This window comes from Hydra viridissima, unplaced genomic scaffold (assembly GCF_058129835.1).
Source record: "Hydra viridissima isolate aposymbiotic clone 2 unplaced genomic scaffold, HvirCarnegie_v1 scaffold_10, whole genome shotgun sequence".
NCBI classification, from domain to species: Eukaryota; Metazoa; Cnidaria; class Hydrozoa; order Anthoathecata; family Hydridae; genus Hydra; species Hydra viridissima.
In genome coordinates this window covers 1,877,129-1,894,723 of record NW_028324309.1, presented here as the reverse complement: position 1 = coordinate 1,894,723, position 17,595 = coordinate 1,877,129, and the positions used below count along the sequence as shown (strand labels likewise).

The window sequence follows — 17,595 nt, the reverse complement described above, 5'->3', positions numbered from 1 at the left end:
AACAGCTTATCCAAACAGAAAGAGTTTCTCCAGGGTAATGTCCTTCAAGTGATAATGAAAAAGGTAGAAGCGAAGTTGTAAACATTGAGAACATGGTCATGAAAAGCAGCATGTCGTCAACTCTTTTAATGAACAACGATCTTATATTGATGGATTCCCAAATTGTCAACACCACCAAGTACCCAAGAAAAAACATAATAAACTCCGTTCGATTTAAGTAAATATGATCTGCTAAGGAAGATCCTGGTTTCATTTTTTTAAAGTTTCTTAATGGAACTACTAAAAACGTAGCACAGGTAGCCATCATGGCATCAGCATAACCAAGCATGCGTTGCGGCGATACCACATCTCCACGATGAAGAGAATCTGACATTATTTCGTTCACATGGAAATCGTAATGCTCATCAAGGTGCTTCAATTTTTCTTTACCATCCATCGAGAGTAGCGATACAGTTCGCTTCATCCTTACAGACTCTATGTTAAATTCTGTACTAATACTCAAGGGAATATTAGTTAGTGAGGCAGAACTATGGGGAGACAAACATTTACTATTTCCTTCATCCACAGATAAACCTTTAGCATCTTTCGTAAATTTAATACCAGAATCCATTTATGATTGTTTTATAATGTAATAAAAACGATATTTAAACGGTAAACGATAAAGATTTTAAACGATAATGTTTTTTAAAGTTTTCATCTATATACCTAGAGTTGCCATGATTAGCAATATTTGAAAGAATTATTTAGAAAAACTGAGCATAAGTACTTTTCAATTCGATATACACTCATCAATTATCGCATTAATGAAAAAATCTACGCTTCTACAACAAAAAAGCCACGTGCGTTGCATTTCTTTCAACGTTTAATTATTTTCAACGTTTGCGAAGGTGTTCTCGAGTATTATCAAACTTATTGCACTATAACATCAAGTCAAACAGTCTTTCATAAAATGGCTTTACGTGATTTTTCATCTTGTTGCGGTCTTTCCTTGAGTGGAATAATATATAATGATATCTGAATGAAATAAATATATACTTTCATATTAACCACCAGCATTACATTTAACTTCCCCAAATTTATCTTGCAGATTACGTATGTAATCCTAAACGATACGATGATAAATAAATTTGATTCAAGGTGTATTAAAATACTTTTCATATAAAACCAAGAAGCCATGGTCAAGCTAACTTATCATAGTTATGACGTAGCATTTGTAGATAGTTAAGAAAGTCAAACGATGATGTTACAAGAGGAGTTGAAGATAATTTTTTATGTTATAAAACCACTCTAGATCAAAACTTTATAAACAGACACAGCTAAAATCATACATGAAAATAACTTCATAAATGAAGCTGGTCTTCATGATATTAAACGATAACCTATGCACCTTCATTGAAAGTGACTGAAATAATTTCAAATAAAAAAGAAACGTTTTGGTAGTTAACTTATTTTTAAAACTGTATCTTAATGGTTTTTTTTTTTTTTTTTTTTTTGAGGGGGGTGCATATAAATGGCATGTTTCATGATTTTATAAAAATATTAGGGGCTAATTTTGTCTTAAAAAACGAAAGATTATATACAAAAAAACAACTGATATTTGTCAGAGAGATATCATTTAAATTTCCCTTTTGAGATATTACCCAAGCTATCCTGGTTTGATTCGAACTGAAAAAAACCAACGGAATAGATAAATAAATTTCCGGTTTTGATAGCGGACCGAATCTGGCATTCTTATTCTTAGAATACATAAATAAGATTTTTGTTAAGTTGAAAAAATTATTTTATGTAATTATTTTTTATAAAATTAGAGTAAGACCCGGAATCACACTCAAAATTCGTTGTTAAAAAGCCTACAAATGGGTTTGCGGAAGACTCCGCCGATTGGAATTCCGATTGGTATACATAGTATACAAAGAGAAGAAAATTCTATAGTTATAATTCTGTCGTGACAATTTGTCTTAAAAATCCATCATTGCTTTTAGTTTTGATTTTAAATTCTTGCTTATAGGAAAATTAGAAATATGATATAAGTGTATTAAAGTGTAAATAAGCACAATTGTTAACTAACGTCAAAATATAAGTGTGGTTTACATAAAGCAATCTAGTTATAATAGATTTTAATAATATTGCATTTAAAACTTTATTTTTTGTACTCCATTCTCGGAATATAGTTCAGAAAATAAATGGAACTGGGCTATGAGCAATTCAAAAGTTAGACTTAAGAAAAAAAAGTCATTGTTAGTTTATTCCCTTGATGATTCTATTGATGATGATATGGCAATAAATGATTCAATTCCTCTCATGAGTAAACAAGAATATAGTAATTTTGATCAAGACGATTATTTGTCGGAAGGAGGTCGTAAGCAAGGTTATGGTATGTATTCCAATAATCATGGTGACAGAAGAACAGAATCTTTTTGCAATCGTTGCTGCTGGTGTATAAATAAAGCTTGCAGCAGTTTTTTCAGCTTGTAAGTATAAACTTCATTAACTTTTAATGAAAATTTTGCTAAATTTAAGAATTTTATGTTTTTTACTTTTAAGAAACATAAAGTTCTTAAATTTAGCAAAAGCTCATGCTTGTATGAGAAAATTATTCGTTTTTTTTAGTTGCTGTGGTGCTCTAAATAGGTTTTTTATGAGAAAAAGAGAATTTGAAGCAAAAAAAGTACTTGTTGGTGAAAATGTATGTTTTAAGATTTTATATCTTTAGTATACAAAGTAAATAAAAAATTTAAACTATATATTTAAAGTAGGATTTACACAAGTGATAAACCAGTTTATTTTGATTAGCTGAATTTCCTTTTCTGATATTTTCAGCTTTGCTCATCTTTTCTTGCTGGTATTCAAATAATGCTTTTTAAACTGAAATAAAGCACTTGTTAAATCAATTATGTATCATGTACATGCATCCAAAAATCTAATTAATTTTTTAATTTTTTACTAAATATAAGCATGAAAATAGTAAATCCAAAATATATATAAATAAAAAATGATTTAACACATAAACTCTGATAAAATAGAAAGAAATTCCTAAATGAAATTGAGCGGCGAAGAAAATCAACTTTTTGATTGGTTGTAAATTTTCACACAATAATTTTTAGGAGAATTTTTATACAAAAATAAAAAAAAAAAAATTTTCCATTCAGGAGACTCTGAACAAATGCTCCATGCTTTTGTTTCATTATCCAAGAAAAGAACTTGAATAGTTGTACTGAAAGTCTGCATAATGCCCCTCTTTATCATTGAACTTTTCACAACTGTGTCCTTCATACACTGGTTAATTAAGCTCTATAAATATTTTTTAAAGACAATAGAATTGTTGAATTATGTTTCAATAGTCTAACCCTATATGTAAAAAAAAAGGATCTTTTTTTTTGCTTAAACTTTAGTTTATCTTTTATTGTTTTATTCAAATTCTTTTTAGATTGGTCGTTCTTCTCCACCAAATATTATTCGAAATCAAAAATATTCTTTTATTTCTTTTGTTCCTCTAGTAAGAACAATTTCTCTTACAGTTTTGTGAGTGAGACCATGCATATCCACACCTTTGTCTGTGTGTGTGTTATATATTTATCTGTATAAACTGTAATTGTAGATTTTTTTTTTTTTTCTGAGGTTTTTGAAAATATTAATTATGATTTCTTACTTTTTGCTAGGTGCTGTTCCATCAGTTTAAGATCTTCCTCAATCTTTACTTTCTGTGTGTTGCAATTACTCAGTTTATACCAACACTCCGCGTTGGGCCTCTATACGCCTATTGGGCTCCTCTTGTATGATTTTAATTCACCCTCAATTTGATATTTTAAAAATTTGTTTCATGTGCTAGAGTTCATAATCATTTTTATTACCTATAAAGATATATCTTGTTGGAAATATTTTGTGTAGATGCAAAATTATAACCTTTTTGCTTTTTGCAATATTTTGCAGGGTTTTGTTCTTTGTGTGACATTACTGAAAGAAGGATATGATGATATCAAAAGATATTTAAGGGATAAGGAAGCTAATTCTCAGCAATTCAAAAAAATTACACGAACTGGTAATCTTTGTTTTTTTTTCTCTTTGATATGATTTCTTTGATCTTTTATTACTTGATTTGTAAAAAACAAAAAGCATAATCTCTAAATGGTAGGTTACCTTGAGAAGAAAAAGATTAGAGCAATAGTTTTTTTGGGAGCAATCCAGGGTAGAAATTTTCTAGCCTGAATCTAACAGTTGCATTTTTGAAACTCTTGTAAAAATGTCAAACAATTCTTGTCACAGATGAGGGGATAAAATTTTTTTTAAATGTATTTTTTTTTACTACGTTTTCCTTAATTTTTATTGTTAAAATCTGCTTGGTTACCTAATGTTTTGTGCACTTGGCTCAATTATTTTTTACTATATTAAAAATACTCTAAAAATTTGTAAGACAAAGAGACTTACTATTAGCAAGTTTAAAGTTAAAGTTTTTAATTAAATAAATACTCTAATATATTAAATAAATATTCTAATATATTAAAAAAATATTCTAATATATATTAGGTGTGAAGCTTATTGCCAGCTCTCAAATTCAAGTGGGGGATCTTATTCTTATTGAAAAGGTTATTTTTTAGAAGTCTATTACCTTTTTTTTTTTTTTTATTTTCCTAAGAGTTGTTCAGCAGGTTCTAATTCATTTTCTTGTCTTGATAAGTTACATAGTAGATCAGTCTTATTAAGTAGTTTTTCATGATACTAATTACTTTTTTTTTTTAATTAGCAGTGTTGTTATTGTTATTATAGAACCAAAGAGTACCTGCAGACATGGTGTTTCTAAGGACAACCGACAAAACAGGTTGTTTTTTTTTTAATGTAAAAAATGTATAAAAGAACAAAATAAACTCTCTCAATTCTATTTTTTTTTTTTGTTTTTTGTTTTTTTTTTTGTTTTGTTATAAGAAAAAATTATACTGAAATATATAAAATGTTTTTTCTATTTGAATTTAGGTACATGCTTTGTTCGTACTGACCAACTAGATGGAGAAACTGACTGGAAATTGCGTATTGCTGTACCCTCATGTCAACATTTATCTTCTGATCAAGTACATTATTAACTAACTGTTCTTGAACTATAAAATATTTTTGTCAAAAAATAATCCTGCTCAACTTAGCTAATCTTACTCATGCTTGTTTAACTGTCCATGGATGTATTAATATGCTTTCCTTGTTTCAAGTTGGAGAGTCAAAGATGCAGTAATTAAGTCATTATTAATTTGAAATCCAGGCATCACAGACATTGCAGTATGTTTTTTATGATATTTGAAAAAAAAAAAAAAAATCAAAAAAAAAGAAATGAAGCCTTAAAATCAATTTCTCTTAACTTTACTTCTGTCTAACATAAAATATGCTAGCTCTTAGCTATAGATACATCACTTGAGCACTGCCAAAATTCAGTACTAGCGCCATATAAACAAGGGTCTAATTAGCATTGTACACCATTAAGATTAATAAATGGTCAGTATAATGTTAGTGTAATCTTTTGGATTTTTTTTTTTAGGATTTGTTTGCACTGAATGGGTCACTTTATGTTGATAAACCTGAGAAAGATATTCATAACTTTGTTGGTACATTTTCAAGGGTGAATTTTCTATTGAACTTTTTTTCCTGAATTTTATTATTCTATGAATTTTATCTTTATTTTATATATAAAGTTTATATATTTTTTATTTATACAAGTTTAAGCGATTCTACAAATTTTTTTCTTTAAAAGTTGGAACCTCCCATATTTATTTTTAAAAAAAAAAAAAAAAATAGTTTTGAAAAAATTTTAAATGAATTTTAATTATTTTGGGTTGCAAAAAATTTTGGGTTTCTTATTACACCACATTAATTTTTTTTTTTATAAATAAAACTGATGATGACATGTTTATTAGTGCTCACTGCTATTACTTTTTTTTCTCTGGGTGCAAATTCAAAAAAATCTTTGTGCAATTTTATCAAGTTTCCTTTTTTCTTTTACATTCTTTTAATTAGATTTTCTGTCTCTTATCTATTCTCTTAGACCAATTGGTTGTGTTTACCAGAGTGTGAAAGCCAATTGATCTCTTCGACCAAATTGGCTTTCACACTCTGGTAAACAATTTCAAAAATCCAGTCTAGATTTCAAAAAGAGTGCTTATTTTTTATTTGAGCTTCATCATTTGATTGCCACCTTTAGCTCTCACGTTTTGTTGTAGATTTTTTATGATAGCTGCTTATACTTCCTTTCTACCAAAATTTTAATATTTAGATAATTTGAAATAGGCTTTGTGTGTTTGTAATTTTTTTCTTTTTTAGATTAACGGTGGTAAAGAAGAGTCAGATTCCTTAAGTGTTGAAAACACGTTATGGGCTAATACAGTTGTTGCATCAGGTAATGATGCTATATAATTTTTTTATTCTTACTGTATTAAGTAAGTTACAGCTATTTAAACATTGTCATCATTATTTTTTATTTAGGAACTGCTTGTGGTGTAGTAATATACACAGGATCAGAAACACGTAGTGTTATGAATACTTCAGCACCAAAATCAAAAGTAGGTATAATTTTTGATGATTTTAACACCAAGTAAAAAAAAAAAAAAACTGAATAAGGATAACAAAAAGAATGCTTTGTAAAATTTGAAATGCTAATTTTAATATTTAAATATTTAAATGTTTTTTTTAGTATTCTAATTTGATTGTGCTTGTTGAGGCAAACTAAAATATTACAAAATTTATTTATGTATATTATTTACATACATTCATACAAATATATTTTAATATCTTGTTAAAGTATGATGATATATATTAATGCAGGCTCCTAAAGTATGTTACAATTAAACTATTGCTTATCACATTGTGAATTGTTCTTCCTTAGACAAATTTTTTGACTTATAGTTTGGTTTACTGGATGGAGAATTAAATAATGTAACCAAAGTATTGTTTCTGCTAATGGTATTTTTATCCCTGGCTATCATTATTATGAAGGTAAATTATATATAAATATATAAATATATATATATATATATATATATATATATATATATATATATATATATATTATTAAATTTATAAATATATATATATATATATATATATATATATATATATATATATATATATATATATATATGTATATATGTATATATATGTATATGTATATATATATATATAAATTATATATAAATAAATTTGGTTTCTTCAGTTGCTGATAACAGTGAGATAATTCTGTCAAAAAATTCTGAGTAATTAATTCTATTGAAAATGTTTTTAAAATCATATCTTGCTTCATACTTATTTATATAATTAAAAAGCAGCAAAAAAGTTAAATACAAGAAAAACTTCTTATTTGCCTCTGTTAACAAAATAATTCTAATATAACTTCTTCTATCAACCCATTAGAGTTTTTTAGTCTGTCAAGTCTTTGTTATTTTCCAGTTGATGTTCCTTTTAATAAAAATAGTTCATACAAGTAAAAGTTTTTATTAAGACAAATACTGAACCAAATAATTTACAGAATATAACTTAACAGAATAAGAGGATGGAAATTTAATAGTGAAATCCTATCAGAACTAAAGATATACTTTTTTATTTACTAGTTTTTTTTGCATTCCGGATTTTCATTGTAAATTTTTTTTTCTATCATAAATTTTTTTGTTTTTTAATTGTTAAATAATTTGTTTTTTTATCATATAAAATGTATTAATGTTACAGGGCTTCAAAGGTCCTTGGTGGAAATTCTTTGTGAGATTTATAATCCTATTTTCTTACATCATACCAATCAGGTAAAAAACTGTTTTGCTTTTATTACCTAATTGGAAGTGCAATCAAAACTGTTTTATTTAATTATTTTCTTATGATTTAACTCTATTTAAATCTATAAGTACAATGTTTGTTATGTTTCAGTTTGAGAATTAATCTTGATATGGCAAAGCTCTGTTACTCTTGGCTTATTTCCAAAGATAAAAATATTCCTGGTACAGTTGTTCGAAGCAGTACCATACCAGAAGAACTTGGGCGTATTTCTTACTTGTTGACTGATAAAACAGGCACTCTCACTCAAAATGAAATGGTATTCAAAAAATTGCATTTGGGAACAGTATCATTTGGTCAAGATTCCATGGAGGAAGTTCGAACTTATTTAACATCATTATACTCACGCTCATCTGATGCTGTTGCTGCTAAAAAAGCAGTAATAAAATTTATTTTATACTATTTTAATTTTTTCATAAATTTTCTTTTTAAAAGAAAAAATAACTTTAAAAAAGAAAACACAAGAAGCAGGAAAAAGTAATATTATCACAGAAGGTGCATGTTACTTGGGTGTTACCTGGCAAACTTAATAGTTTAAATTATTACAGCTAAATTGTATTTTGATATGAATTGCTGATATGAATTTTACTTAATTGTTTGTTGATACATTTCTTAATTCTTAACTATTTATATTCAGATCCGAAGAACAGTAGTAACACGTGTGTATGAAGCTGTAAAAGCATTAGCACTATGTCATAATGTAACACCAGTTGTAGATGAAAAAGCTCAACCGCAAACTGCAGTTGGACAAATGGAAACAAATGATGTCAGATCTGATGACATTGTCTATCAAGCTTCCAGTCCAGACGAGGTTCAAATTTTAAGGGTTTTATTAGTTTTGGGATATTATTTCAAGACTTTTTTTAACATGAAATCTTTTAAAAACTTATTAAAGAAAAATAATATAAAAAATAAATGAATTTCAAAAACAAGCAATTTTAAAAATGTTGTAATAAGAACCATTTTTCTTTTATCCTACACATTAAAAGAAATTTTAAGAGTTAAGCATTAAGAAGAAGTTGATAGAAAGTAAATGCCTGTAAACTTCACAATTACTTTACTTCAGTTTTCAATCTTTTGTGACCTTGACATTTTTAAAGTGATTAAAATGCTAGTTTCCTTTGTTGTTGTAAATATATCAGTATGAAGAATAATATATTTCAGGTTGCATTGGTGTCTTGGACAGAGAGCGTTGGTTTAACTCTTATTAACCGTGATTTGACAACAATGACTCTTCGGTCCCCTTTAGGAGACTTATTGTGTTACAAAGTTTTGCAGATGTTTCCTTTCACATCTGAAACAAAGAGGATGGGTATCATAATAAAGGTTTTAGAAGTTGAAAAGTTGAAATTTTTATTTAAAATTATAAAATTATAATTAAAACTTTTAAAAATTTTACTTTTTAATTTTTAAAATGTTATTGCTTGCCATATTTTTATTTATCTATTTAAAAATTTTTGAAGATTTTTATCTAGATATTTGAATTTTTTTTTTTAAAGGACGAACAGACGAATGAGATAGTTTTTTATATGAAAGGTGCTGATGTTGTCATGCAAAGTTATGTAAATTACAATGATTGGTTAGAAGAAGAGGTTAAAATTTATTATGCAAATTTAACAATTGCAAGTTGTTTTTTTTATTTTCTTGGGAGGGGAGGGGGGGAGGGGGATGGAGAGTAGTTTCAGCATGCTTTTAAACCTAAAGAAGGATAGTTTTAATAATATTAGAATATAAAATTCAGGTCAGAGGTGCAGAGGGAGAAAAAACAGGAGGGGAGGGGGGGGGGAGTGTAACTTTATACTTTTCTCAAGTAGCTTTATGTCTTAGATGGTCTAAGACATAAAGCTATTTGAGTTACTTAGTTTAAATATTTTGTATTGGTTAGTAAATATTTTAATCATTTATACAGTGTGGAAATATGGCCAGAGAAGGTCTTAGAACTTTAGTTGTAGCAAAAAAAGTAATCACAGATGAGCAATATGCTGATTTTGAGGTAATTCTAGTTCTTTTAATTTCCCTCCCTTTAGAGGACCACTCTCTGAAGTTTTAGTTTTGTTAATTTTTCCATTTATTTATCTCTATTTATTTATATATTTTTATTCCACTTCAGTATCGATACAATCAAGCAAAGTTGGCCATGGAAGAAAGAAGTGCTAAGGTAGGTTTGGAAATTTCTTGCTTCACTGCGGAAGCGCGAGTTAGACATCTAGTTAATATATATCATTTTTCAATGATTTCTTTAGCTTTCCTGTTAGTGATTTATTAAGATTTTCTTATCGTTCTTTTTTTTTATCAGAATGTTTTTTCTTGGTGTTGAAAAATAAATTTAGTTTTAGTATTTTAAATTTAATTATATATATATATATATATATATATATATATATATATATATATATATATATATATATATATATATATATATATATGTATATGTATATATAAACTCATATATATAAGTTTATATGTAAGTTTGTATATAAATTTATATGTAAATGGTTAAGTAAATTGGAAGTTGTTATGCAATAAAATATGCCATCAACCAATGAGGCAACCAGTGTTAACCAATGCCACCCGACCAGCATCAGTCAAAAATGGCTGAAAATTTTTTTATACCATCCCTACTCTACTATTAACAAATTACTATAGTTTTTATATTTTACAACAGAGAAGAATATAAATACCATCCTTGCATTTTTAAAATGTTTACTAACAATATTTTTGAGATAGACAAAGTATTAAATATAATCCTTAGATTAATTTTAAAGAAAAAAAAAAATAAAGCTAAATTTGCACACTCAGAGCTTTTAAAAAATTTTGCTTGAATTTTTTCTGATACAAAAAAATCATTGTTGATGGTTTAAAAATTTTGAAAAGTTTTAAATAGAAAAAGTTTTTGCCATTCTTCATGCTTCTTTTTTATGTTTATAATTTATTTTTTTATCTACAAACAGTTTCACTAACAAGATAAAATCTGCTTAAATCTAGGTATTAAAAGTAGAAGAAAGTTTAATTTATGATATGGAGTTGCTGTGTCTCACTGGGGTTGAAGATAAGTTGCAAAAAGATGTTAAGCCAACATTAGAACTCCTTAGAAATGCAGGCATTAAGGTATATTTTCTATGTCGTATACATCACCTTTAAATTCTGTGTTTTTTTTTTAGTTATAAAGTTGTCTCTTTTTAGGTTTGGATGTTAACAGGGGATAAAATGGAAACAGCTATTTGCATTGCACAAAGCTCAAGATTAGTGTCAAAAACACAGAGCATTTATCAGTTTAAATCTGTAATTAAAATTTGCTTGTTATTTTCCAGTGCTTAGTTCTTATTTCTTTCTACCTTTTTAAAAATTCTTTATCTTAAAATTATACCTTAAGAATTATTAGTTAGAGTTGTTATTATTACATATTAGTTATAGTTGTTATTATTATATATTATTTATGATTATCAGTTATATAAACTTTATCAGTTATCTTTTTAGGTTTTTTTTTACCTTTTTAAAACTTTTTGCTTTTATACGACTCATTGATTAAATATTTAGATTTAGAAAGAAATTTTGTATTCAAATGTTATAAATTTTAAGTGAAAAGTTGCATACATAAAGTCATTATTTTAAATCTGAAAAGTTGTGTTAACTTAAATGTAATAACTGTAACAGTAATTGCAAAGTTTGTAAATGTTTTTTCTTAAATGCCAACTTGGTTTGTATAGTGCTTAATACCAACAATAATTTAGGTTACAAGTCGTTCTGAAATTCATCAAGAATTAAACACATTTCGTCGCAAGAATGATCATGCACTTATCATGAAAGGAGAATCTTTAGAGGTGAATGTTTTAGAAAATTTATCTTTAAATTTGGCAAAACGTTTGATATTAACTTCTTTGATAATACATTTCCTACCATAATTTATTTTAATTTATTTTAATTTATTTTCATGAAATTTATTTTAATTTATTTTAATTTATTTTCATGAAATTTATTTTAATTTATTTTAATTTATTTTCATGAAATAAATTTTATTCAAAAAAACTATCCATCTTACTTTTTTGTTCCAGTTTAAAAATTTAAAATTTGAATTAAATTTGTGACATTTTCAGCATGATAAAAATTTATACTGTCAACACTTGATCACATGAAATTTTGTAGAAAAATTTAAAACTAAACAAATAAATTTACTTGTGAATTACATTATTAATGGTTTATATATGTTAAAATTTATATATCTTAACATGTTTTTTTCTATTTTTTAATTGTATTAGTTTGTCATGAACCATTATGAGCATGAGTTTATGGAGTTAGCTATACAATGTCCGTCTGTTGTTGTTTGTCGGTGTACTCCTACCCAAAAAGCTGATATAGTTAGATTGATTAGTGCTCATACCGGAAAAAGGACATGCGCTGTTGGAGATGGTGGTAATGATGTGTCAATGATTCAAATGGCTGATGCTGGAGTGGGCATTGTTGGAAAGGTAATACTAAACCATTTTTTTTTCAACGGCTTTCCATAATGGTGCAATTTTTAAAAATATTTTTAGATATATTTTTCAGCATTTATCATGTTTATTATAAATGAATCATCTTTTGTTTTTTATTTTGGTTGATAAAAAATATTATTTTAAGGAAGGAAAGCAAGCCTCTCTAGCTGCAGATTTTTCAATTACGCAATTCAGCCATCTTGGAAGATTACTGATGTGGCACGGAAGGAATAGGTTTTTTTCTTTTCTTTTAATTAGTGTTTGACAGCATAATACAAAAGTTCTCCAAAAAAATTTTATGGTTATTTCTGTATTTTTTTTTTTTTTTAATAGCTACAAAAGATCTGCAGCACTTGGTCAATTTGTTATACACAGGGGGTTGATTATCTCTGTCATACAGGTTTGATCTAATTTTGTAAATTATCTCTGTCACACGGGTTTGATCTATTCTTGTAAATTTCACTGCAAAAAAAGTTAATTTTTCATTTTGTATTATACATATTTAAAAAGATATTCAAATGTTATTAATTTTATATTTTTACATGGTTGTAATTGAATTATTTTTGATTTCTAACTCTACTTTTAGGCTGTGTTTTCTTGCACGTTCTTCTTTATTTCTGTACCACTATACCATGGCATGCTCCAAGTTGGGTAAATTTACTCTGCTCTATTATACTAAACTTATTTTATAGAATCACGAACCATATGTTTTTAGCTGTTGAATTGAGTTGGCAAATGAAGTTTGTTCTAAAACTGATTTCAGTTATTTTTTATAATCTTATTTTTTTTTCTTCCAGATACTCTACTGTGTACACTACAGCACCAGTTTTTTCACTTGTTTTGGATGTTGATGTTAGAGACGATATTGCCTTACGTTATCCTGAGCTGTACAAAGATCTTGTCAAAGGAAGAATACTTTCCTATAAAACCTTCTTCATATGGTTATTAGTTAGTATTTATCAAGGTAGGTTTATATCATTCAACAATCAATATGATTTAATGTTTTATGATAATTTATGTCATTATTGAATATTATATAAATTATGTAGATAACATGTAGATTATGGTCTTCTGTATTCAGCTATAAAAGCAAGCTTGATCATGAAATAAGTGTTTAGAATTGATTCAAGTTCTTTGATGAAAATGGAAGTAAATTGATAGAATAAATTTTTGAAGCACAACAAAAGATTTTTAATCATAATATTGTCAGTGGTTTATATGTTGCTATGACCCGATATACTGATTCAAGTTGTAAAAACGTTTTAATTAATAGTTAACTTATAACTTAACAATTAGCAACTCATTCAACTGTTAACACTTTTTTTTTAAATTGTTACTTTAATAAAGTGATGTAAAAAGGGTTAAGAGCGCAAAACTATTACAATATAGTTTGTATGACATTGCATGTATACATGTATATATATAAATATATTAGGATGGTCCTTAACATTTTGCTAAATATAAAAGTAACAAATTTAACTCTGGCACCCATCCATTCCTACCAAAATTCATTTTAATAAAATGCATTTCATTCAAAAAATAAAATATATTTTTATTTAATTTATTCATTTTAATTTATTGATTAACTCTTATTTTTTCATGACAGTCTTAAACTTAAACAGCTGATCAACTTCTGTAAAGTATGTCAATAAAATAAATGTTAAATTAGAAAAACCACTTAAAAAGTCGTCATCAATTTTTATTTTAAAGTATTTTTTAAAACAATATTTGTTTAGATTTTAACAAATTATGTGTTAAAGCCTGTAATTGATATGTGACACTTGAGCTTTAAAGTTTTATGAAGCCAGGAAACTGGCTTCAATGGTCTTAGAGACTGAAGTTGATCCTCATCTTTTGTAAGCTTTTTATTGAAATGTTGAATAAGGGCCACCCCTCTCTTTGCCCTGTCATTGATGACTGCCAATACTTTCAATACTTCAAGTGCTCTTTCATATGATTTTGTATTCCACTGTTGCATTTGAAGCTGTAGACACTGCTTTGATTGGTTGTTAACTAGCATCTCAAACTGTCATTTTCTCTACTTAGTGAGATTCATTGATGATAGCTTCGAACCTCTTACTCATATAAACCGAATAAGTAAACGTTTACTTGCCCTTTTTTTGTACAAATTTTTTTGTTTCTCTACAAAGGAACAGATCACACACCCATACATGCACACACACCCATACACGCACACACACCCATACACACACACACACACACACAAAATATTCTAAATTATTATTAACATCTTAGTAACATTCTTTTTTTCTTGTTTCAGGTGGAATAATCATGTTCGGAGCATTGTTATTGTTTGAAGATGATTTTATCCACATAGTAGCTATCTCTTTTTCTGCACTCATTCTCACTGAATTACTAATGGTTGCCCTTACCATTCGAACGTGGCATTGGCTCATGGTGTTTGCAGAGTTATTGTCTCTCGCTATCTATGTTATATCTGTAATTGTTCTCAGACGGGAATTTGGTAAATAAACTTTAAAGTTTTTTTTTAATAAAATTTAAGTTTGAAACTATTTTTGTAGAAATTTAAAATTATATTTATATTTAAATATTTTTTTATCTTATTGTTAATTTCTTTTTTTTATTATTATTATTATTTTTAGACCAAAATTTCATAACGACCGGTACCTTTTATTGGAAAGTGACTGTAATTACATTGGTCAGCTGCTTGCCATTATATATATTGAAGTTCTTACGAAGAAAGTTTGCGCCCCCAAGTTATTCAAAGTTAAGCTAGTCTTTTGACTCAATTTTTGATAATTTGCGAAATCAAAGAGAATTTGTGAGTGAGACCTTTTAATCCTTGGAAATCTTGCGAGCAACGAAAAAAAAAAATCTATGAGCAACGAAAAAATTGACATTTACAAAAGGAAAACGTCGGTAAATATAAGTAACAGCGATAAATATTAGAAAGTCGTATTTATTATTTTTTAAGTTTTTATACTGCCATCGACAGATGATGTTAAGTTGCTGTTTGAGTTGCTCGATTTCTCACTTTGGGTTGCTCATGTTGGATTTCTTATTTTGGGTTGCTCATGTTGAGTTACTCATTTTGGATTCAAGGATTGAAATTTAATTTCAAAGTAATGCAAAGAACTTTGAAATGTTTTAATTTTTTAAATTTTTTTATTTATTTTTTCCTTCTTTGAAACTTTTTAGATTCCCTTTATTGGCCTATATTTAGTTTTTCTCTGAAACTTTTTTTAGATTCCTTTGATTGGTCTATATTTAGTTTTTTTTTCTCTGAAGAACCTTAGATTTGTTTAATTGGTCTATTTTTAACCATTCGATAAAGTTCATCAAATGGTTAAATTTAGACCAATCAAATGAAACATAAAGATTTGTTTAATTGATCTATTTAAAACCATTCAATGAAGTTCATCCAAAGGTTAAATTTAGACCAATCAAATGAAATATAAATAATGAAGGATGTAAAGAATTAGGAAGGATAAGGAATAAGGAAAGCAGAAGGATTTTTAAGATTGCTCTTCAATTCTTATTTATTTGAATTATTTTTTATTGTAAGAGTTTATATTCAAGCGAAAAAACATTGTTACTACACCTACGTCTTCAGTTTTTTTGAATTGACAAAGCGAGGGAAAAAATCTATCGTACGATAAGGTAAAACATACTGGGTCAGCAAATTATCCAAAATATTTTTGATATTTTTAAGGTGTAAAAAAAAAAAATTAAAAAAACTGGTAACATAAAAGTATAGTAGTAACAAACCAAGTTGACGTTGCCCTAAAAGGTATGGCATTAAAAAACCGAGCTGCTAAAAATTACTGACGTTTTAAAGGGGAAAGATAACAAGACAAATCTTCGTCAAATTTTTGAATTGCGTCTTATTAAAAGTTTTTCAAATTTACAATTTGTGAATGAAGGCCGGTTCATTTTTTAACTTAAGATTTTTTTTTTCGATTGTAAATTCGTCACTTAAAAAGGGAATTTTATTTTTTTTAAATTAACAATTTTTTTTGACAATTCCATTTGAATTTTTTTCTTCATAATTCAAAATTATGTTCATGTAATTTCATGGTATAGGTTATTCAGTTTTTTTTAGCACTAAATCTTGTTTTAGTCAGACTAAAGTCAAACTTTAGTTAGACTAAAAAGTTAGTCGACTAAAATTAGTTAGACTAAAAAGTTAGTCGACTAATTATAGTTAGACTAAAATGTTAATCGACAAATTTTAGCTAGACTAAAACTAACCTTAACTCCAACCCCTACAAAACACACACACAGAATATCGGGGTCTGTTAAAAATCTTATATTGGATCACTCTTTTCTAAATAAGATAAAAATGGAGCAAATTTGGAAGGATTGATTTTGGACAAGCCAAACTCAACTTATCAACCACCACCACCACCCCTCCCCTCCCACGTTTGAAATATTGCGCTTTTATTAGAAGTTTTCACTTTCAAAAAATAAACAAATTTTTGCAATTTTTAAAACATAATTGCCAAATTTACCAAATTACATCTATGTAATTTGGTAAAGTTTGCCTGCTTAAAGCTAAAATCTGATTTTGGAAATTTAGACTCTCGAAAAATTCTAGCAGTAAAAGTTTCTTGACTATTAACATTATTTTGAAGGTTTTTTGAATTCGTTCGTGTGGAACTTGGATTTGAGAGTTTACTGCTTTAAGCATAATTATGAAAATATACTAATTTATAAGATATCTCATCATCTTTCATCAAATCTCATCAAGTTTATAAGATATCTTAACATCTTTATTCTCGTTAGACTTAATTCTTCTTCCACGTTTTGTATAAAGATAACTTCAAATCAAAATATTGGATCATCTTGTTTTCTTTTTGGTTTGGTTCAAGTCTCGTTATTTTGGTTCGATTCTCTTCGAGTCTCGTTATATTTCACTAAGAGTTCGGCTTTAGATTTTGGTACAAAGACATTGGGATTTGGTTCGAGTTCTAAATTTAACTAATCAAGGTAGTAGCCAGAGGAGTGAAGTTGATGAGTTTGGGTTCTTTCCCCTCTCGGATTTCAACAATGTGGTCGGGAATGCATCACAAAACGTAAACAAAGTAGAACGCGCAACATCTATCTATCTATATATACATATAAATATAAATATATATATATATATATATATATATACATATATATATATATATATATATATATATATATATATATATATATATATATATATATATATATATATATATATATATATATATATATATATATATATATGTTTATATATATAGCTGCCGTAGAAGTCAGTAATAATGATTTATTGTAATGAAATGCTTTTCAATACTCGTATTAAACATTATTTTTTTTA

General features: G+C 27.0%; 1 protein-coding gene across 1 annotated transcript; it reads left to right on the top strand.

Moving 5' to 3' along the window:
- The first annotated feature begins 1,873 nt into the window (after positions 1-1,873).
- On the top strand, positions 1,874-15,852 carry LOC145193590 (putative phospholipid-transporting ATPase IIA). Its single transcript, XM_090100258.1, has 29 exons — positions 1,874-2,471; positions 2,611-2,686; positions 3,428-3,496; positions 3,660-3,773; positions 3,931-4,039; positions 4,525-4,583; positions 4,765-4,816; positions 4,969-5,063; positions 5,519-5,599; positions 6,298-6,373; positions 6,460-6,536; positions 6,880-6,969; positions 7,696-7,766; positions 7,888-8,173; positions 8,432-8,605; positions 8,959-9,120; positions 9,294-9,386; positions 9,704-9,787; positions 9,905-9,952; positions 10,780-10,902; positions 10,978-11,076; positions 11,526-11,615; positions 12,051-12,260; positions 12,412-12,500; positions 12,600-12,666; positions 12,853-12,917; positions 13,064-13,230; positions 14,548-14,751; positions 14,891-15,852. Exons 1-29 carry the CDS (start codon positions 2,197-2,199, stop codon positions 15,022-15,024), a joined length of 3,339 nt encoding a protein of 1,112 aa, XP_089956384.1. The 5' UTR covers positions 1,874-2,196; the 3' UTR covers positions 15,025-15,852.
- Positions 15,853-17,595: the final 1,743 nt, after the last annotated feature.